Source organism: Berghia stephanieae, chromosome 3 (assembly GCF_034508935.2).
Source record: "Berghia stephanieae isolate SIO BIC M18660-M18661 chromosome 3, UCSD_Bste_1.3, whole genome shotgun sequence".
Classification (NCBI taxonomy): Eukaryota; Metazoa; Mollusca; class Gastropoda; order Nudibranchia; family Aeolidiidae; genus Berghia; species Berghia stephanieae.
The window spans coordinates 28066637-28089757 of record NC_088362.1 but is presented as its reverse complement, the minus strand read 5'-3'; the positions used below and the strand labels follow the sequence as shown (position 1 = coordinate 28089757).

General features: G+C 33.8%; 2 protein-coding genes across 2 annotated transcripts in view; one reads left to right on the top strand and one right to left on the bottom strand.

The window, feature by feature from the left end:
- Positions 1 to 2075: 2075 nt before the first annotated feature.
- LOC144967474 (uncharacterized) lies at positions 2076 to 8396 on the bottom strand. Its single transcript, XM_078904763.1, has 5 exons — positions 8123 to 8396; positions 6920 to 7056; positions 4834 to 4920; positions 3654 to 3746; positions 2076 to 3252 (listed from the first exon to the last, which is right to left on the bottom strand). Exons 1-5 carry the CDS (start codon positions 8337 to 8339, stop codon positions 2164 to 2166), a joined length of 1623 nt encoding a protein of 540 aa, XP_078760889.1. The 5' UTR covers positions 8340 to 8396; the 3' UTR covers positions 2076 to 2163.
- A 467-nt stretch (positions 8397 to 8863) lies between these two features.
- LOC144967479 (uncharacterized) overlaps positions 8864 to 23121 on the top strand; it is a 29017-nt gene continuing 14759 nt past the window's right edge. Inside the window, exons 1-15 of the mRNA XM_078904785.1 lie at positions 8864 to 9480; positions 9880 to 10085; positions 10566 to 10612; positions 11421 to 11599; positions 11923 to 12039; positions 12427 to 12502; positions 14298 to 14389; positions 15489 to 15548; positions 15933 to 16033; positions 16341 to 16480; positions 17114 to 17294; positions 18477 to 18569; positions 20725 to 20848; positions 22190 to 22266; positions 22611 to 22815. Of these exons, the coding sequence (XP_078760911.1) occupies positions 9412 to 9480; positions 9880 to 10085; positions 10566 to 10612; positions 11421 to 11599; positions 11923 to 12039; positions 12427 to 12502; positions 14298 to 14389; positions 15489 to 15548; positions 15933 to 16033; positions 16341 to 16480; positions 17114 to 17294; positions 18477 to 18569; positions 20725 to 20848; positions 22190 to 22266; positions 22611 to 22815 (1767 nt within the window). The 5' untranslated portion in view covers positions 8864 to 9411. The remainder of the gene's footprint in view (positions 9481 to 9879; positions 10086 to 10565; positions 10613 to 11420; positions 11600 to 11922; positions 12040 to 12426; positions 12503 to 14297; positions 14390 to 15488; positions 15549 to 15932; positions 16034 to 16340; positions 16481 to 17113; positions 17295 to 18476; positions 18570 to 20724; positions 20849 to 22189; positions 22267 to 22610; positions 22816 to 23121) is intronic.

Here is a 23121-nt window from a genome sequence, read left to right as displayed (position 1 = left end):
TTTTCCACTTCAATGAGCCTGTTAAATTCTTTGATTTCGTCAAAAAATGTATTATCAAATGTGTCTGCTGTTAAGTGGGGAATGGACAAAGAAAGCGAGGCATTTGATGCCTATGTTCATTCTGTCGATAGGTATATCCATCACAGTTTTACCTTCAGGCGTTGTGGTCTCTTTATAAAGAATGAGACACCTTTCATTGCAGCTTCACCAGACGGCATCGTTTATTGTGAGTGTTGTGGACAAGGATGTCTGGAAATCAAATGTCCTTACTCTGCTAGGGATCTTACAATTCGTGAGGCTGTCACATCCATTAGTAATTTTTGTTTAATTGTCAACAATACTACTTTTGAACTTAGGAAAGATCATCCGTATTATTACCAAGTGCAATGTCAAATGTATGTGACAGGCACGGATTATTGTGACTTTTTTGTGTGGACAACAAAAGATTGTTTCACTCAAAGGATCTCTTTGGACAAAGACTTTATTTTTTCAAAACTTCAGAAGTGTGAAGAATATTTTAAAAAGGTTGTATTACCTGAGTTAGTTGCTCAGTTTTTTTCTAGACTAGTAAAAGCTGGGGAAGCTGCACCAACACCTTCTTCTCCCAATAAAAATAAACTATTCTGTATCTGCCGGAAATCAGAGTATGGAAAAATGATTCAATGTGATGGCAGTTGTGAAGAATGGTATCACGTGGACTGTGTTGGATTGTCAAGAGTGCCTAAAGGAAAATGGTTTTGTGAGACGTGCAAAAACACCAAGAGCAAACGGAGAAAATTGAATCAAGTCTCTTAAAAAAACATTTTTAACGTTGAGATTTGCTCTTCGTGTTTTTTTTTCAATTATCACAAAACCATTTTCTTTTTCACTCAAAGTTAAATATATCATATGTATTATTACACTGTATTTTACAGAGCTGTCAACTTCTGTTCTTTCCCTCTGATTTTTCCATGTAAAGACATGGTCCTTTTAAAAAAAATAATTTATGCATCCAGTTTGATTTAAATATCAACTATTTTAAGTAGCCTGGTCCTTATTTTTGATTGAAATGGAAAGGAATGTTGTTAAAATTTAGATACAATGCCTGCACAGTACTTTTGATTTCAGATGAAATTCTTAGTTTTAAAGTAACAAGCTTTATTTTTTTCCTCAAAGATCTAATCCTATTTTATTTAGATTTTATCATTAGTTTGCAGCTCTGTTTTAATTCAGCATTCTTCATTTGGAAACCGAAGCTATTTCATGAGTCCTTAAAACAAAGCGTAATAAACAAAAATGAGTATAACAGCTTAATAATTTTTAAAAACATCAAACACGGAATGTTTCGGACTCAAAGCCTGTCTTCTGCCAATAACAAAAGGCCCCCCAATACTTTACTATAAAACTGTAGAGAAAAAAATTTCTTGAAATGTAAACAAAAAGAAGCATTCAATTTGTAACTAAGGAATTCCAAATTGAGTGAAATATAAAACAATGTATAAAATTTGGTGTTTAAAAAAAGAGGGGGAGGAGGTGAACCCCGGAAGAATAGATTTAGGTGTGAAATGTGTATCCGCTGAAATAAATCCAATAAGTGGTGATAATAATCCAGAACGAAACACATCTGATTAAAAGTAAGAGGACTAACCCCAGACTGGAAAATAACTGAACTATCGTCTCTTGTGATATTTCTAATCTTAAGTTTCTTAGGTTTGTGTTATTTCATTCATCGTTGGAGTAGATTTGTCAAGATTAGCTCACATTCGTGATCACTCCATTTCTAAAGGATCACTGTACATTTGTCATACTTCTGGATTATCATTTTCACTGCTTTATTGGATTTATTTCAGTGGATACATTTTATTCCAATTTCTTTTCTACCTGCCCACCCCCCCCCCCCCCCCTTCTCGTTTTTTTTTTACACACCATATTTTATGCGTTGTTTTATATTATGCTCAATTTAGAACACCTTAGTTTTTAAAAAAGTAATTGAGCTGTTACTAACTGTTATATTCATTTTTGTTTATTACTTTTTACAGTCCACAACTTCTAGCAGCTTAGTATCACTTAAAACAAAACAAAGAATCAGAAATGGCTAAATTTTCAAAACGTTTCCACTTTATTAGTAACAAAATGATGATGCTTATAGATGGATAGCACTGTATTATTATTAGTATATCATTATTAAATAAATGGGACAATAGGAGGACAGAGGTTTACGATACAAGCCGACACACTCACAATCTGATCAAGAGTCGTCTTCTCAGTTTCTGATGATATAACATAATCAATTGGTATTTTGGTGCTTAAAATGGATGATTTTTGTCTCATATTGCCTATTACCCTTTCAACATGAATTCTTAGATGTGCAAGCTTCCTTGTTGCTTCCAGGTCATAAGGGGAAAGTTGTTTTTTACCTCTTGTAAAAGCTGGTATCCTTAAATCAGCGCACATCAAACCCACACTTTCATGACAGTCAAAACCTCTATCAGCCATGACGATATCGCCCATTTCAAGATGTGAAAGAAAATTTGAATTTTCCACTATAAATTTATCACTTGTTCTTCCCCCGTATCCATCAGATATAAAGCATACTGAACCTTGAGGGGTTATACCTATTAGATACTTAATTGTGTTATGACTTTTATAATGTGAATATGTCTGGACTCTTGCTTTTATATTTGAAGGTTGTTCAATAAAAACTTCAAAACAGTCTATAATTACTGCTACACGCTTCGAAAAGCATCTTACAAATTCAAGTGGCATTGACCTTTGCAATGCCTCTTTTTCTGGCCAGACAATAAGAAATTTTAGATTATAATACATTACATTTAAAACTCTGAGAAAAATCCTTGAAACCGTAGACTGGTCAATGGAGAACATATGGCCAAGTAATTTGTTTGGCAATCCTAACCTGATTTTTATCAATACTAATAAAATTTCCTGAAATTTAGTTAGTGAATTGTTTTTGTGTCGCAAAGATGGGGATATGTGATCAACGACATGCATCAGTATTTGGAATGATGTCAAACCAGTGTAGAACTTGACGTTGTCATCATTATTCCTGAATTCTTCTTCACTAAAAGAATTAAAAGACACCTTCTGTCGCAGAGATGAAATTTCAACAGTCATGTCATTAAGTACTGACTTTGTATTTTCAAGTTGATCAATCATCTCCATTGTGAGGTCTGTCTGTGTTCCCACATCTTGAAGCATAATTTTGTTACCGTCAATTGTGTCAGCTTCTCTTGGTTCGTTCATTTTTGTGTCCTGCTGGATAAATAGAAATCAAATATACTTTTACTTTTAACCTACCTACTCATGATTAAGTCATTTTTTAATTAATCTGTCATTCTCTATATATCAATGCAATTATTCATCAGAAGGGGTTAACATGATCTTAAATTGTCACAAGTTCTTTGAAAACTTTAAAAACAATGGAATATCAATTCTATGCTTTGTAAATAATGTTTGGACTCTCAATTCATGTTCCTCTTTACTGGGGCGGAAATGACAATATGGTGATACAAGCGATGTAAATCCCTGTGGATTGGTGAAATCATAGTTAACCCATCTTTTCTCTAAACAAATTATTTTAATCTAGTAATTATATTTTTCATAAATTCACACTTTTTATATATGATCTTATTGATGGTTGTTATTTTTAATTTTACCTCTGTTTCTTCTGAACCAACCATATGTGTCTCAGTCTCAGTTTCATTCATCAAATGTGTTCCACTTTCTTTATTTTCAGGCAAAAATAAATTCTGTAGATAGACAATATATCTAAATAATAAAATCTTTATCATGCTGTGAAGGCACTTTTATATATAAATAAACACAGAAATAATGTTTGGACTATCCATTCATTTTCCTCTTTACTGGGGCTGAAATGACAATATAGTGACACAAGTGATTTAAATCCCTGTGTATTGGTGAAATCACAATAGGTCTTGGGTTCGTGTCCCGATGTGGGCAATACAAAGTTGATTCCTGAGAGAAGTCTGTTTACTCACACTCTCGCACCCAACTTGAGTATAAAATGAGCACCTGGCTGCCAGCAATGTAATGTTATAAAAGTGCCTCAAAAGCATTATAGCTAGTCCTTTATGTTGAGTGTTGTTGTATGTGCTTTGAGCATTAAATTTCTTGATATGATATGTGACCAACTTCCTTAAAATGAATTTATGTCAAAATGTTATATTTGGGTTCAATTGATATGTTTTAATGGCGACAAAAGATATATTGTAGTTTCTAACAGTGACAAGAACTAAAATCTTGTATTCCTAGAAATGTTTAAAGTCAAAAAAATCACTTTTATTAGTTTCTCTTTCATCCTGACATAGTCTGGGTGGGGTTCATGACCTCCCATAGTGGGCAGGGAGGCACTTACTGTATCTTCTATCCCCGTATATCTGTTTTCCAATTGCCTTTTGTCTGTCTTGGAATGGAGATCACTTGGTTGTACCCTGGCCAGATACCCTAGCAGGGAGGTGATCTCAAACTAAGTACTTTGATAGTGTACTTTTGGAATCTACATCTGTTTCCTATTTGAACCAATCCCCTGTTGTCTTCCCTTTTCTTGGGTGCTTTAATTGTAATTCTAGAACTTTTTACTTTCCCATTTTCAGCCTTTTTACTGGCGCCGATATGACCTTAATGTGTTGCAAGCGCCGTAAAACCCTTAAAATCATTAAATTCAAATCAATCCTGACATAATACATCATTTTGAGCCGACAAATTAAATATAAAAACTCATCTTTTCTTTAAATAAATTATTTTCAATCTCGTAATTGTATTTTAGATAGTCACACTTTTTATTTATTATTTTATTGATGTTTAACATAATTTTACCTCTGTTTCTTCTGAATCGACCATATGTGTCTCAGTTTCATTCATCAAATGTGTTCCTCTTTTTTTGTTTGCAGGCACAAATGAATTCTGTAGATAGACAATATCTAAATAATAAAATCTTTATCGTGCTGTGAAGGCACTTTTAAATATAAATATAATTCACAAATTGTTTTACTGTCAATGTTGTATGCAAGTATAGCCTGATACTGATACCACTGACTCTGTGGTACTCCACTGTGAATGTCACACAGGCTTTTTCTTCTGTCTATCCTCATCATGGAATATGTTTGTAAGTCCAATACTTTCCTTCCCACGCACTCCCATCTATCGTCTCTCTGTCCCCGCAGTTTTTCGCGGCCACAAATTTCACCCTTGACCGCAAAAGGCCGCAAATTTTCATTTGGCCGCAAAAGGTCGCAATTTTCGCTGTTTTTAGGCTAAATTGACGATTTTTGTTTTTTTAAAATAACAAAAGCTATGAAAAATTGTGAAGAGACGGCGACTTTCAATGCGAGCATCCAAAATTGGCACTAAATAACGGACAAACATGTCTAGGCCTAGCCTCCTACCTCTATGGCCTAGCTTAGGCTATTGGAAATCCCAAGCTTTGTTTTTCGCCTTTTTTCTTCTTTTTCCTGAAAAGCTCTGGAGTCCTTCATCCCATAACCCCAATTTCCTATTTTTATTTTATTGCATTCAAGAAAGAATTTTACTTTTAATAGTTTAATTCTTTTCATAAGAAATTTATCACATTTATCATTTATGTAAACAAAATTGGTTCTAAATTTTTTTCATAAAATGCAATTTTATTTTTAGCCACAAGTTGCACTTAGTTTTCATGATATGATTATGATTTTTCATGATTTTTTTTATGTTTCTCATTCAAAACCCATTAGGCATATATTGAAATATAAAGCAATAATAATAATAATGCTCAAAATTGGATAGTAAGTAGAGAATACAAATTTAATGTGCCCCCATTGGAAAATGGATTTTGTTTCTCTTTCCTTGTGAATAGTTAGTTTTTTCCTCTCCTTAATTAGTTTTTCAAATTTTGAATTTTTTATGTGATTGTTCACTTTGATTTCCCAAATTTTAAGAAGCTAAATAGTTAATAAAATATTTGATTACTTCCTTCTTTTTTTTACTTACTTACTTACTATGGCAATTATTATTAATATTATATTATTTCAAACCATTCAAAATGTAAATAAATTCATGTTGACATGTTGAGACATCAATATTCTACAAAATGCCCTATTTGTGTCAATTTTTTACCTTACATGTTGTTTTAATTGTTTGATTTTTGTAAAACTAGCGGCAATTTTTTGGGCAAAATTTTGCTATTTTTTATGGCAATTTTGGCACATTTTGGTGTTTGAAATGGCAAAAATTCCGTGGGGACAGGTCTCTTTACATGTCCGAACCATTTCAATCTTTATTGATAAATTTTTCACTTCAGTCACCCTTCGGTTTAGTTAATTTCTCACTTTATCTTTCTTGTCCAGCCAAGTGACCATCTCAACATCCTCATTTCTGCCACCTCAACTTCTGTATCTTGTTTCTTTATGGGGTACAACCCAACAGCTTGTGAGGCCGGTCACAAGCCTGGATAAATGGGTAGTGTTTTCTCAGGATGGGCATTCTGGCAGTAAAACTCAAGCCACAACTAACAAATGAATGAAACTCAGCTTTGCAATGCGGCTAATCATTTTAAAAAAAGAACTTTTATATATCATAGTATCCACTAAACATGCTCAAATTCAAAGCGCTTTACAAATAGTCCCTGATTATCAGCAACACGTACCATGTAGGACGAGACATGGCTCATTTTTACACCTGAGTACGGTGAGAGAATGTGCATAAAGAGCAGTTCCAAGGACTCAACTATGCGCCACTCAGAGCGGGGCTCGAAACTAGGACCATCTGACAGGTTATTTCAGAATCTCACATCAGTTAAATCAAGATTATCAAGAAGATAAAATTTTACCAAGGACGCCCTAATGGAAATTTGATTTTTAAGTAAATTTTCATTGGTATTTTTTTTTTTAGGGGGGAAAATAGTGGCCAAAACATTAAACCTTACTTTATTTTCAAAACGTCTCAACTGGCGTAAGTGACGATTCATGCCAATTGTGGTGTTTTTCACCAGATTTGGTCTTGAAAGATTCTTATTTGGAATCCAATCAGGATCTGTATCCATTCTGTAGTAAGCTGGTCGACCTGTAAAGAATGAAAATTTTGTCATATTTCTCCTTGATGTTTACATAATGCTAGATTTAAGACCTGCCAAAGTCGACAAAGATCTACATATCTTTGTTTTAAAAAATCTGAATTTGAAAAGGAAAAATCTGAAATTCATCAAAATGCAAGATTTTCACTCTTATTTACATGAATTGCCTTTTTAAGATGATAAGAATGTAGAACTACGGTTTTAGACAATTTCCTCGCAATCAGGCACTTTAAGAAAGATGTGGCCTCTCTGAGAGGAGTAATTTTACCAATGCTTTATTAACTAGACATTTTATGTTGCTGAAGAAAGGTGTCAGACACATTTTTAAAATGTTCATGGTCACACAAAATTTCATTCGATGGGTTACGAACCACTTACATTGAACTATTGCAGGGGAAATTGTAAGTGAAAAGAATGGACAAACACTTTATAAAAATCTATGACTACGAATTAACTCGTGTTAGATTTGATATGATGTGAGATATGATTTTTTTAAAGTGTAGAAAATATTCTTGCCTATTTTTAGTGGGCTATTGAAATGCATAATGTGGGATAAATTAGCATGGAATAGAAGGTGAAAGCATGGGATTCGACTTTAATTTTTTTTAAAAACATTTTTCGTATCAAACAAGTCTTTCATATAACCGTGTAGGTTGGATGGTTCAACGTTTTGAAAATGAGTATATGTGTCATAGATTTGATATCTGCCAATCACAGTTTGACTGGAGATCCCCCTTCCTAAATGTCACTTCTCACTCTATTCCCCTGTCCGGAGGTAAAATAAACATTTAAATTTATTTTTTTTAAAATACCCCCCCCCCCCCCAATAATTGATTAAAATTACTCCGCCCGCCAGAGTCCATGCCCTCCGAAAGTGCCAACAATCACACGAGAATCGAGAACGTGAAAGAGTGAATAAAGTGGCGAATCGTAGAGCCTCAGTTCTTTGTAACAGAGTAAATGAAAGAACAAACAACCTACGGCCTTGTATCAAAACTCAATATTTATTAGTAGTCAAATGAAACAAGTTTAATTAAGTGAAGGAAACAATCTTACCTGAGACAAAGTGGTCAGAACACACTTGGTGGTAGTATTTGATATTTTCAACTGTGATGTCTGCTCTGTTGATGGCCTTCAGCCACAGCCGTTGCCTTTTCTTTGTTAGCTCCAAAATTGAGTTTCCTTCGTCATATTTTACGGTCGGAATCCCATAGAGAGATAATCCTTTCATTTTAGATTTATTGCATCCATAGACAGCACAAATCCGCGGCATTTTTGACAGTTTTGTGTTGACTCGGCCACACTCAGTCACTCAGTTCCTAATGTAAACAACTCTATCGGAAGTGAGAAATCTCTTCCTACAAGGGAAGTAACCGTGGATGGTAAATGCGTGACGTCATCGGCATACTCTTTTAGTACGCCATGACTCGAACCCACAACCTACGGGACGGAAGCACTAGTCCCCAGAGCCACAATAATAATAATAATAATAATAATAATAATAATAATAATAATAATAATAATAATAATAATAATAATAATAATAATAATAATAATCATCATCATCATCATCATCATCATCATCATCATCATCATAATCATCATCCTCATCATCCTCATTGAATATAATTTAATCGTGGCTTTTCAATCATAAAAACTGGAGAATACAAAATCGATCAATAGATTTCATTATATTAAACCTGCCCCACCATTCCACCTCATCAACCATTCACCCACAGCAATGACTTCCCCTTCTTTTATTTCGACAGCCATGAAAATTACCATACACAGGAAATTAGTTCGAAGTAGAAAAGCAACGAAGGCCGAGCAAAATTAGTTTCATGGACAAAAGAGTTTGTTTACCTTTGATACGCGAAATTTTATTGAGGAGGAAAGGAATTTAATGTAGAAAACTTACTGCTCTATGAAAACTATTGTCGAGACCTTAACAATTTGAACAAACAAAATTTCAGTCTTGAACAACGAGTAAAGTAAATTTTTAACTTCCAAAATGTGGATAAATTGAAAGCGCGCAAACTCAAACTCAAACTGTTCTCCCTTGCACTTTCACTTGCTTGTACCTGTGGTTTTAGTTTTACTTTGACTTTGACTTTAACTTAACTATGAATTTGAAAAGTTTTGTCCCTTAAATTTTCTCAATAATAACTCAACATTACTAAGTATAAACTCAAATCAAATCAGGCACGACTTGCATCCAAACCTAAAACTGACATAGAAGAACAATTTGGTGTCGCACAAACTGCACCTCCTGATGAATTATTTATGATAATGGTTATTTAAAAGTAAAAGAGGTTTAAATTTAAACACATAACCAGACCAGAGAGATGGCATCAGAACGTGGCGATACTTCTGCGTCTAGGAGAAGCCAGGACACGTTACTATCCAACGATGACGTAAATACATATTTGTTTGTTTGTTTTTTTTTTTGTTTTTTTTTCGATCACCAGATTCTTCTTATACTTATATTTTTGTATGTCGATCACACTAATTATTGTTACTTTGAAATTCAAAGTAGACCCCAATAAGGCTGTTGTTAACATTAGATTGGGAATATTAAAAGTCACCTTTACTCTGACTGCCTAGTTTGTATTTTATTTGACATCATTTGGTATTGATCTATTGATATCTCTATAAATGGAATAAACCGGTATTACGTCTAGTTATGAGAACTATCTAGATAATATATTCCATAATTCACATTTAACATAGGAAGAGCCAATATTCATATTTCTATATTACATTTTGCCTACCCCCATCCCCTTTGTTTTCTTCATTTCCCCTCCCTCTAACAGTCCATTGCTGGAGTCCCAAGAGAGGCATTAGTTGTTCCACCAGGACCAGTGGGTGCTGTAGTCATCAACAAAATAGACAACTACTTGACGAAAACTGGTGTTGAAAACGAGTTTTTCTACTTGCTCCACAAACTTTTTGACAGGGAGGAATTGCCTTATAATCCTTATCCTGGATTTGCCATTCGACTGCGACCTTTCATGGAAAAGTGAGTTGTGTCGATGTACCTAAATCTCAAAGTAATGTTAATTCTTTAAAATTGCACTGATTTCAATTCTGAGAAAGTGGCACTTCATAGGTTTTTTCTTAACTGAACTTTTATAAAATCAGATTTAGGGAGTCTACATCATGGGTATACAAATCTTTTAGAAGCATAAAGTGTCTTTAGTGTTCAACCGACAGTAAAAACTTCTCTCTACCACTTGGATTGGATGCTAGCCTTTCACAAGCTACTTTTCACCAGATCTAACCAACACCAAACTACCCAATCCCTTCTGAGTTGACAAAGGAGGCAGAATGTGATCAAAAAGCAATCTATTCCCTGCTTTACTAAATGAGTTTCTGGAATCCTCATTTTAAAAAAATTGACAAAAAATATAAAAACAAATCCTTGAAATGATTAAAGGGAATTTTATTTTATTCTTTTGTTAAATTCATTTCAGATAATCTGCTTATCTGTATCTTTCAGGTTTCATGTTGACAACGAGACAGAAGATAGCATTGAATATGCAATAAGTGAGTTCAAACTTCTTTTTACAAGATCATAAGCATTTGGTTGTTTTATTATCCTAATATTTTTCTTTCACAGTAGTAATTATATAACAACCAGGTTAGTCACCAATCTCTGAGATAATTAGATCTTATAAATCATGTAAAACAATAACTGTTTATGGTGCTTATACAATCTATAAACGAAGAAGCAAATGATTTGTTTTTTTTAAAAAAGGACCTTGACCCCTATGTCAAAGTTAAATGCTATGTCTGACAAGACAATAGAGGAAGAAAAATGATAATTTGTAACTATAGTCGGAATTACTGTCCATTACGCTAATCTCATGACCAAATTCTTATTCACATTTTGATTTTGAGAGCTATCAAAAAAGGCTCACTAAGAAAAGTGAGCAAATTTAAACACTCAGAAACATTGCAATCTTTTAAAAAGAATAATTCCTTGGCTTAAAATCCAAAATAAGTCATAATCATTGAATGACCAATACCTTTGTATACGCATTGCTGCACCTTAGAACGATCAAATGATTAAGTTTATACTAAATTCATATTAGCGATTGTTAATTAAGTTGACATAAATGCAAATCAAGGATTGCATATTAATACAATCCACAAAGATGATGTTTTTTATTCACAATGGAGTGAGTGAAATCCCAGCAGGTCATCAGCCTTATTAAATTTACTTTTATTACTGACATTTAACATCATTCTTTTGTACAGTGTAATTTGGTCTAGGTTTATTAAATCCTTTAGATTTAACCAGTATTCAAAAAAGACATAACCAAATTACATATTATATTTTCGTTGTTTACAGGCGTCCCTCTTAAAGAGACTCGTATCCTTAACCTGTTCACGGTTCAAAAAGGAACCCCTGTATGGGGACTGAGAAGCATCCTACGTTGTGTCAACTCACACATGATTTACAGATACCAGTGGCTTTGTGACAACATCACCCCGACATTCAAGGACATGTTTCAGAAAGAAGATTATTCTGTAAGTCATGATATATCTTGAGATCTTTCTTTCTTTTTTTTATTTTTTTTCTTCCTTCAAGTCTGGATATTATTATATTAAGGAGTACATTTATAATACTAAATATGTATATATATATATATATATATATATATATATATATATATATATATATATATATATATATATATATATATATATATATAAATCACTTTCAACCAATATGATTTAATAATATGAAGCAAATAGCTGAATATGTTAATTCCATTTGCTTATCTTTTGAATCACTTGTAAAGGATTTCATTTTTTAAAATCCCTATTCTTTTTTAATTTGAAACCAACAGAATCAAGTGATGGTAGCATTGATTGGAGGAGCAATATTTCATGGTTCATTTTTTCGCCAAGTTCACATTGCACAGTTTAGATTGGAATATCTTGTAACTGGCAAACACGTAGATGAGGTAGATATTTCAGTTATCGCTATATAACTTACTTAAACCTCCTGAAAATATTTCATCTTTCAAGTTATTACAAGCTTCTATATTCTTTATATTGTGTGGTCTCATAGATATTGACATTTCATTCACTCATGCTATGCTAATTGTAGATTATATGGATCTTGGTTCATTATATTTACAGTTATTGACCCAATATCTACTTTAAACTTAATCTTTAGTCTTACAAAGTTTTTTTTACAATTATGTCCATCATGATAATCAAATTCTAATATTTTTTGGAATGTTTATCATACGTTTTGTTGAGACAGCAAGTTTACGGTATATGAAATAAAGATTTGAAGTGCAGTCATGCTTTTTAAAACCTATTTCTTACGTCTTTGATATTTCCAGGCGGTTTCCATATTTGTCAACAGCGTCATGATGGATGTTGACAAACTCATCAGTAGCAGATTTCATGTCCTCATTGGTATATTATTATTATTATTTATTATTATTATATTATTATTATTATTATTATTATTATTATTATTATTATTATTATTATTATTATTATTATATTATTAATTATTATTATTAATTATTATTATTGTTATTATTATTATTATTATTATTATTATTATTATTATTATTATTATTATTATTATTATTGTTATTATTATTATTATTATTATTATTATTATTATTATTATTATTATTATTATTATTATTATTATTATTGTTATCATTATTATTATTATTATTATTATTATCATCATCATCATCATCATCATCATCATCATCATCATCATCATCATCATCATCATCATCATCATCATCATCATTATTATTATTATTATTATTATTATTATTATTGTTATTATTATTATTATTATTATTATTATTATTATTATTATTGTTAATATTATTATTATTATTATTATTATTATTATTATTATTATTATTATTATTATTATTACTCATCCCTGAGAGGAAATTTTTCTTTAGGATTTATTCCAAGGGAAGAATGGAATAACCCAGACATCAGCCGCAGTGCAGCGCTGCAAGTGAGCTAAGGCTAGATGACTTGCTCAAGGTTACACAGGGCGGTGAGTAGTTGAACTCAGTACCTTTTGGGTATGAAGCAAAGACCATACTGCTGAGCCACGCTGTCCCATAATTTACATTGTTACTGCTGATTATTTCATCGAACTGGTGGTTCTGGGGGAAGTGTTTATCAATGAGAGTGATAAATTGTTGTGACTGATTTGGTAACTGGTGGGTTGGCCCATATAATGTTTCGTTTTCTGTTGTGTTTTTGTGTGGTATGGTTTGTTCCATTTTTATATGTCAGTTTGTGATTGTGGGGGTCCTGATAGCTCAGTTGGTAGGGCACTCAGGTGCAGTAGTAGTAGTTTCTAAATGGTTACAGCTCCAAGTGAACCGTTTCACTCCAGTCCAGGTATTTTTGTCCTCCTTGATGGACGGTATCATAGCCCCCTGGCACGGCTGTGGACGGGCAGTGCAGGACCAAGTGGTCCATATCTTGTTTGGCACCACCACATGCTGTGCACTTGGGCGAATCTTGGTAGCCCCAGCGGTACAGGTTTGTCACTGTCCCTGATCTGATCCTGTTTACATGTACCCACTGCTTTCTTGTCAGCTCGTGGAATCCCGGCAGTGGTTGGACAGAGGGGTCGTTGATTATTGCGCTACCCTTTGGTGGGCAGTCAGTCCATTCCTTTCTCAGGTGCAGTCAAAATCTTTTTTGGACCCCCCCGGTTCACACAGCAGTGATTGGGTAGCTGGGTCTGTTAGATTTGGCAGACTGTGCTTTGCGATAGACTTGTGTCCTATCCAAAGGGCAGTAAGCAATTGAATTCCATTTCACGCTATAGAAGCCGGGATAAACTCCAGCTCCATGGGCCTAATGGCTCTGAAGGACTACTTTTTGGGATGTGGTTGCTGTGTTTGAGTGCCGCCTTGTATAAGTTTTTTTTTTTATTTGTTGAAAATTGCTTCATTTGAGAAAAGGCTAGTCTATCACTCTTCAGTCATTTCTGGAATTCGTTTATATATATATATATATATATATATATATATATATATATATATATTATATATATATATATATATATATATATATATATATATATTATATCTTGGAGCTTATATATTCCTTTGATATTTTATAATTCAGGAGATTTCTGTCCTTATATTGTTTACAATACTCACGTCTTAATGTCCTGGATGACTCCTTACATTTTTCCTTGTTCCACTTTTAGGGTTGAACATTCCAGTCCTCACTTCAGTGGAAGAAACAGGAGAAAATTGGCAGCTAGAATTCTGGGATCCAGAAACTGTTCAAAGAGATAAGGTGGGTTGTATTCTTGCTTTGCCCTGTTCCTTTTCTTATTTTGCCAGGACTTTAAACAACCACTTCAATTATGCTTCATTCTTTTGTCGCTATCATAAAGTTTTGTGGAACTTTATGGTCTAGTGGTATGACACTTGTCTTGCAACAAGTAGGTCATAGCATCAAATCCCACTATGGGTAGTGCGAAGTTGAGTCCTTGGGAAATGCTCTTTACTTGAGCTATGTTGTTGTTCTTGACTTGTTACGGATCAGTCTTTGCTTTTGGTGGTTACACTGGTTTGTTACTTGTTCTCAAAGAAATGGCTGTAGAAATTACTCACATAAAAAGAAGGGACAAAGCAGAAAATATTAGGAAGCCAGTTGCATTTAATACAGGGTTAAATAACAACGTGAAATTGAATGTAAGCTTCAATTTAATATACGAAAACAGATAAAATGGACGTTTCGGATTTCCCCTTTATCAACAAAACAAGATGAATGAAACACTACAGATGGATGAGTTAGTGTGGTAGTGGCGTTTTTAAGATGAATAAACAAAAACATTGATGGGCAGGAAATAGTATGCTGTTTGTATTTCCTGCCCATCAATGTTTTGTTTTGTTTAGAGCTTTGAGCAGCAACATTTACATGATTTAATACAGGGTGGGTGGGTTGGGTAGTCTGTCTGCATAGCACTCTTGCCTTAAAGTTTACCATTATATTGAGGCCGTTATATGGATTGTGGTGGAGAGAATGGAAATTTTGTGGGTTTAAAAAAAAATTTTTTTAATTGTTTTGTTTTTTTAATGAAATCCATTTTATAGTGACACTATTTCCTAATGATGTATATTCATTCAATCTTATTTTCTCACCTTTGTGGTTTATTCCATTATTATCACCATCATCACCATCTTCATTATTATTATCATCATTATCCATCATAGTCGTAATTTTTGTCATTGTTGTTTTAATCATACCATCATAAATACCTAATCATTAACCATTATCACCACAACTATAATCCTCATCCTCCTCTCCTTCCTTCTGAGGCAGTCTCTGGCATAGATAGTCTTATCATATTCCTTAATCTAATGACATTTCATTATAATTTTATCTTCAGGGTATACTCATGCAGAAGATTAGCGATGCTGTAATCAGTAACAAGTACATTTTTGCCGAAGTAGGTGGCAGAAATTTGTATTTACAAAAGTTATATTTGTCATAGAATGTACTTATATTCGTTATAGAAACATTAAGGATAATTTCTAACCTGCAATATATTGTTTTCTTTGTAAGATTCTGATAGTTGGGAACAGTAACAACAAATAGCTTTTGACAGACCAGGGTCTTAGGCAAAGTGGGCGGGGTGTGTATGTGGGGAGGGCGCTTGAAAATCCTCTTCTAGACTATCGGGATCAAATAAAGGATAAAAAGTAAAATTTGTTTTCGGTTGTATGTTATTTCATTTATCTTTTTGAGCTTTTTAGATTTTTAGGCATAACTGGCGTTATAATGTCTTGATTTACCATCAAATCCTCTGAAATGATATTGATTTTATTTCCAGTGTATCTTCCAACTGGACCCACATAAAGACAGTTTTATCCAAGGCCAGAAGCAGTATACGTTAAACTTTGTACAGATTATGGATGAAATCATAGAAGAAGGGTGAGCGTTAGCTTAAAGTTCTAATGCAAATGTTGAAAACTGCCCCCCCCCCCCCACCCACCCCTCACTTTTTTGTTTTTGTTTTCGTTTTTTGTACTTGTTTGATTTATTATTTTTTAGCTTTTCTTTACTTTTGAAGGATTTGCAGTTGGAATATTTTTAGTCTCTACTTTTTTTTTATTTGAAGTCTTTCAATTGTGCATTTTTTTTTGGTAACAACGTCTAACATGCCACGTTTTACATGATTTAACTCCCCTCACCCCACCCCCCCCCCCCCCACCCTTCTTTTACTTTAACAAATTTTTAGGTTATCGAATTTTGCTGAGTTCCCTATGGCATCCCTCCATGAGGGTGTTTTCCTTAACCAAGCTCATGCAGAATCTTACATTTCCATGTTTGTGCCTCAGACCAATACTATTGACCATGCCAATGTGCGCAGGGCATCAGGTGGGTATCAACAGTTCACCAAATTTTGAAATAAAGAATTTTATCAGCTTCTATTCTCAGAAAATATATCTTGCCTTGTATTTGAAGTGCGATTGAGAAAAACCATTTTAAGCTTTCAGTCAGTTGTTGTCACCTAAGAAGCTGCACAGGCAATGGATTGCACAATCTCAAAATGCCATTGGGGATCAGCTATGGTGTTCATGCTGGCATAGAAAGTTAATATACTTGGTTGAAAATAACCTGATCACATTTTGAATTCATATCTTTAAACAACAATTTGAGCTATTTTTTTTTTACAATTTTTCATCAAAAACTTTGTTGGAATTTTTGCATTGGAATGGAGTTTTGGAGAGTGATAATGAGGCTTTGTAATATTGCTATAAAATAAAATTTCAAAAATTACAAAAAATACAATTTTTATTTGGTTTTAGTCATTTTTGAAACGTTAAAATCTACTTCAGGTCTAATTTCAAGTCTAAATTTAATTTGGTGTCATGCAGAATGTTTTATCTAAATGTTTACAGCCAAAAGAAAAGGAAAGAATAAAGTATTTGGCACCTTATATAAGTGAACGCTGTGGAATGCCCAGATAATTGTTATTGTAATCTGTGTTGTATATAATATATTTGCCAGCCAACCCATCCATGGCGGGGAGACAGAGTACGGTGACAGAAAATGACTTCCATTACATCCATCGCCATGTCCACCAACGCATGCGACACCACAAACCAAGGAAAGCTCTCATTGACGGATTCAAATTGGGTGACGACCCAGGCAGTGGGCCTTTTGCCTGGCAGATAACAAGCCCTTTTAAGTAAGCATTTGGTTGATCAGACTTATATCCTATTAAACTATAAATAGATAAATAGAATACAATTCCCTTTATTACACATTCATTTCAATGAAAGACACAGGAATAAGTCACAGTGCAGCACCACAAAGAAAGGGGGAGGTGACTCGGTAAACATCACACAGCTGCAGGGAGAAAAAGAGTTCTGTACCTTCTGTCCACTTTGTTCCTTGTTTATATCTTTTGTGAACAATGGTTACAATTCTGATAATATGACTAATAAGATAGGGTAAAATAATTTTCAGAGAAGATTACAATAATAATTGAAAACACGTATAACCCACTCACACATCTTCTGTTTTTGAAACATGTTAAAGTAAAATCTAGCTTTAGGCTCAAAAGGCTTTTCAATGAGAGAGAAAAAAAAGTCACAAGAGTTTGTATCCTCTCTTAGTGAAAAAATTAATTATTCAAGAAAAAAAAGAGTCAAATAAATGATTTGGAAAGGATTTTCTTTGACTTTTGTGTACAAAACTACAGAAAAAAAATCACAACATTAAAAACGATCAATAATAAATATTATTGTTTGTCACATGAACTATAAATTAGGGTTTTGTAATTTTTTTAAATACTCCATATTTTGCCCTGTCGTCTCAAAATGGTATAATGTTGGGATGAACTTGGTATAATTAATATTAATATGGAATCTTAAGCTTTACTTGGAAGATGTTGAGTGAAAAATAAATGTCTTTATTGAATAGAGCGAGTTTTGTCTCTTTAACTTCATAAAACTTAAATTTCCATATTCTTATCATTATGACTTTAAATTAAATTTTCTTCCTCTAGTTCCCTCCTACATAATCCCATATTGTCACAATGGATCACTATTACTTTATTTATTTCTTCTTCAGAAAAAATAAGATCAGTATATTGAATTGTAAGCTTCAATTTATTAGACGAAGACAGATACTGTGGACGTTTCGGATTTCCCCTTTATCAACAAAACACGATGAATGAAACACGAAGGACCAATGAGATATAAAATATGTGAATGGCATATTTAATGTGAATAAACAAAAACAATGATGGGACAAAGGGGCATTCTATTTCCTGTCTTCGTCTAATAAATTGAAGCTTCTCATTCAATACTTATGTTTTTTTTCTCCTTCGAGCTTTAAGCAGCAACATTTTCATTATTTCCTCCAGAGGAAGTCTGCAAAGACGTGTGGTTGCCTTCCATCCTTGGGCACAACTCTTTGACATTGTCTACCACCTAATTCTTCTGATCCTGATGGACAGGTAATTCTGTCATAATTTGCTTTGGTTTTTTATTTTTTTATTACATGACTTTAATTTACCTCACAAAATAATAAATGTTACATAAATAAGAAATTCACTTTTCCCCATTTCCATTTATGTGAATATTAAGTCAGAATTATAAAATTGATTGCATATTGCCATGTCTATAACAAAGTTTCGGGTGGTTTCCTGTTTAATGAATATCTCCATCATTAATTTTTATAGTTCATACTTATCATTACGTTGGTGGTAGGCCAGTTATTATGGGGTTAATAATAGGGTTCGGTATAGCAATTGTTTACCATATTCATTATTATATTATAATGTCTCTGATAAAGGTATGAAACAGAATTGGTGATACTTATAACAATATCAAAAAGCATTTACATTAGTTTATTTTTTTCACACAGTAACCAAATACTTTAATTTTTCCTTGTAGAATAAATGAAACATTTCCACGTCCTTATATATCTATACCAATATGACGGATAAGGAATTTTCCTTCCCCATTATCAGAAGGGGCACTAACACCAATTTGAATTATGTTGTGATATATCAAGTGCAACTCCAAAATCAATGCCATTATGATTAATTATTGAGGAAAAATCGATGTTATAACTAGTGCGGGGCGGTCCTTGGCAAGCTTAAGGACCACGGTCCTACGGTCCTTGGGAAATGAAGACCGCAAGGACCGGTCCTAGGACCGGTCCTTTTCGACATTGAACATTCCTGAGAGACTGTTGGAAATTCGAACCGGTTTGACCTTTGAGAGCGTGGGATCGTTCATTCTTGAACCGTTAAAGACCGCTACACGATGAAAACCGTGGCCTACAGGAGTAAAACACACGGAGTAGTCACACTCATTTCAAATTGTAACCTAATTAGAGAAGAGGGGTGATGCCTTCTTTATTTGCTCACCGTACTTCATTGTTACTTCGATAATTTAATAAAATTTGAAATTTATCCCCATTAACGGAGATAATGGCATCGCCCAAGGCGTTGATCGAGTTGTTCGTGGCGTTGATACACACACGCAACTCCTACCCCCCCCCCCCCCCCCCCCCACACACACACACATTAGAGGGCAGCGAGCATTGAAGAGTAAGAGAGAGACGTGAAGTTATAATAAGAGGGGGTGGATGAGGTGATAAGAGGGGTCGATGGTGACTTTTCGCCAGATCTAACAAACTCAGCTACCCATTCATTGCTGAGTAGACAGGGATTCAGAAAAAAATCGACTGCACCCGGGATCGATCTCTGGCCCTTTGCGTATAAAGAGAGTGCTCTATCAACTGAGCTATCGGGGTCCCCAAATATTCTATTGGACTTTTTTAAAATTCAGACATTATAACTGGGTTTTTTGGAAGGAAGAAACTAATGAAACTCATATTATTTGATTAGTAAAAACACCAAACGAAATTTTAATATTATTGTATTATTTTAAATGACAACACTGCGATAGAAAGGAGTGGTGACAAGAGATGGACAAAAGAAAACAAAAAATCGGATTTGCTACTTGCTAGGTTCGACACACACACACACACACACACACACACACACACACACAACACACACATCTTTTGTAGTCACATACATTTCAAACAATAACCCATTAGAGAAGAGGGGTCATGCCTTCACCATAGATCATTGTCATTGCGATCATTATGGTGTAGTAAATTTTGAAATTTACCCCGTATAATGGAATCGTCCAAGGCGTGCACCTCCTGTTCCCCCCATCTCACACACGAAAGGGCGGTTTGCGGAGTGGAGGTTGGTGGTCGTCTGCCTGTATGGTCGTCTGTGTCGTTTAGTGTATGGCAAAGGGGGGTGGGTGCAATTAATTAAGTGGGATGGGTGGTGATTGGTGGAAGATAGGCAACCGAAGCAACGAATCGCTGGGGAAGTAGTAGGCTATGGCGCGAGACCGTAGGACCGTGGTCCTTGCAAGGACCGCCCCGCACTAGTTGAAAGGTGATAAGAAGTGAGGACCGGCGCCGGTCTTCCCCTCTGGGACCGGTCTTCGGTTCACAGCTAAAAGACCGTCGGACCGCGGTCCAGACCGGTCTTCAGCGCGGCACTAGTTATAACCACAAGCACATGCGAATTTATCTGTAGATATTAGATGAAGTTGTTTTTATTATTTTGTAATTAAAAGGAAAATGTCAGACGTCCCTATTTTGATGGAGCTATACAAGATGTGTAACAGCACAGCAGGGAAAGTACACATGCTTGGAGAGCAGAACAAGGCAGCACGGGCGCTCATCAGAGCTTTCCTCAATGTTAGTTTATTGTATATCAATAGAATCTACCTGAAAATGTTAAGTGAAGGAGATAATGAATGGTATTTTTTAGAAAACCTATTCACACAACGTTCATTTGCTCATATAATGCGTTTAAGAGCTGAAAATTTTAGCTGTTGGACGAATGTTCAAGGCTGGCTACAATATTGAGCATGGACATTTATCAGTATATTTTATGCTTTTTTATATTTTTAAAATGAACTATAATATCTGTTTATAGATAGTTTTAAATTCTTAAAGATATAATATACTGAGAGGCATGATAAAGTATCCACCTTTATGCACTATACATAAATTTAATGAATCGTCGGATTAGTATTAGATTATCAGAATAAAACTCTTGAGTATTTACGTACTTTTACAGTCAATGATAACGAATCAGTAAATAAAATGTTCCTCATGATTTGAACTTCTGTTCAGGACATCTGAGGTTCAATCCCCAGTCGAGGCAAGATGATTTTTTTTTTTGATGATTTTTTCTTATATTTTTTTTCTGTTTTGTCTGGCACTGTTTTATACACGATTTTTTAAGATTTTTATCTTGCACCAGTGCCTGCTCCCTAATCTTTTACAATTTTGAATGGTCTCCAGTTGGTCTACCAATTTGCCTGTATTTGAGAGTAGTTCGCCTGTAAATCATAATATGGGTGCAGTCAAAAACAGTAGCAAGTCTTTGAGCAGATATCCCTGTATTTTACACTTCTAATTTGGGATTTTTATTTTCAGAACTTAATTTCAATATTGCTCTGTTTTATTTGATAATCGTTTTGAAAAAAAAAAAATCTAAATCGATTTGTTTTCTTCTCACTCCATGAGTATTTGAGGCTATAAAAAATCAGACTTGCATAATGACTGTAAGGAATAGGATGAAATCCTCAAATGGGCACTTACTCATGCTGAAAAAAAAGAATGAGGCAAACTGCAAATATCTAGTCGAGAAATATGGTTCAATGCCCAATAAAAATATTTTCAACATTGTTTATGATTGTTCATGTTTTTTAAAATGTTATTTAAATTTTGACAACTTTCCAAAAGCGGATCTTTTTTTATGCCTTTTTGTACTCTATATGATGTTTTCAACTATTTCTCTTTTGATGTAAAATAAAACGTATACAAATCAAATACAATGAAGAGAAAGTTGAATTTTAGCAATACAAACAATATACTATATTTAATCGATGACAACATAAGAAGAATAAATCTATTAAAAAATTATGGTAATGTTTGTTTTGTTGTGTGAATGAGGGAGGGGATGAAACTAAAACATTTCTTTAATTAATACTGTACAATTTTTTTTTACAAAATTTATTCAATATTCAGAGAAACGATGGCCACAGGCTCAAGCCATATTTATTACAATATCAACACGGTATTGAAGAAGTCTTATCATCCAGTCTGTAAGTATGACATATGCCCATCCTAATCATTGACATATATACACACGTTTTGAATTTAGTGCATGTCAATTTATTTGAATTGTTCATAACCACTGCAACTGCCTTACACCACCACGACCGCTACTACTACAACCACCACCAATAACAACAATAACAGCAGCAGCAGCAACAACAACAACATAAAACAAAAACATTAAAAAGAGTAACAGCAACAAAAGAGAAAGAGAACAATGGCACATACCAACAACAAAACAACAATAATATCTAACAAAAACAATAACAAGAGAGGCATTTTAAAAATTAATAAAAATATACATGTGCTTTCAAATTTTTATTTTATTCAGCCATGAACGTTCCAGTGACCAAGTGGCCATAGGAAAAGCCATGTCTGCTCAAGTCAATGAGTTGATTGATGTGCCTGATGACGACTTCCGGTCTTCCCCTCACCTAAATTATATGATTCTTGCTCTGAGGGACCAGTACAACTTCATGATCACCTCGCTGATGCGCATGTCAGAGGACATCTTAACATGGGCTCCTCTTGTCAGGGTAAAATAAAAATACTTTTAAAAAAACAAACAAAAATTAATTTAGAAAACAATATTGATAAATTTTGAAACAACTTGGATATTCGAATTGCTATTATATAAAAAAAGAACAACTCCCCCACCCACTCAAAAACAAACAAAAAAACACAGAAAAAAAAATACACAACAAAAAAAAACAAAACAAAACACAAAAACAAACATAAAAGCATAACAAGCTTAAACAGAAGCGACCAAGCATAAATGTTCTTGATATTCAAATTCACGCTTTCTTGATTGCCTGCAAATACCTGTATTTTTATACCTTGTT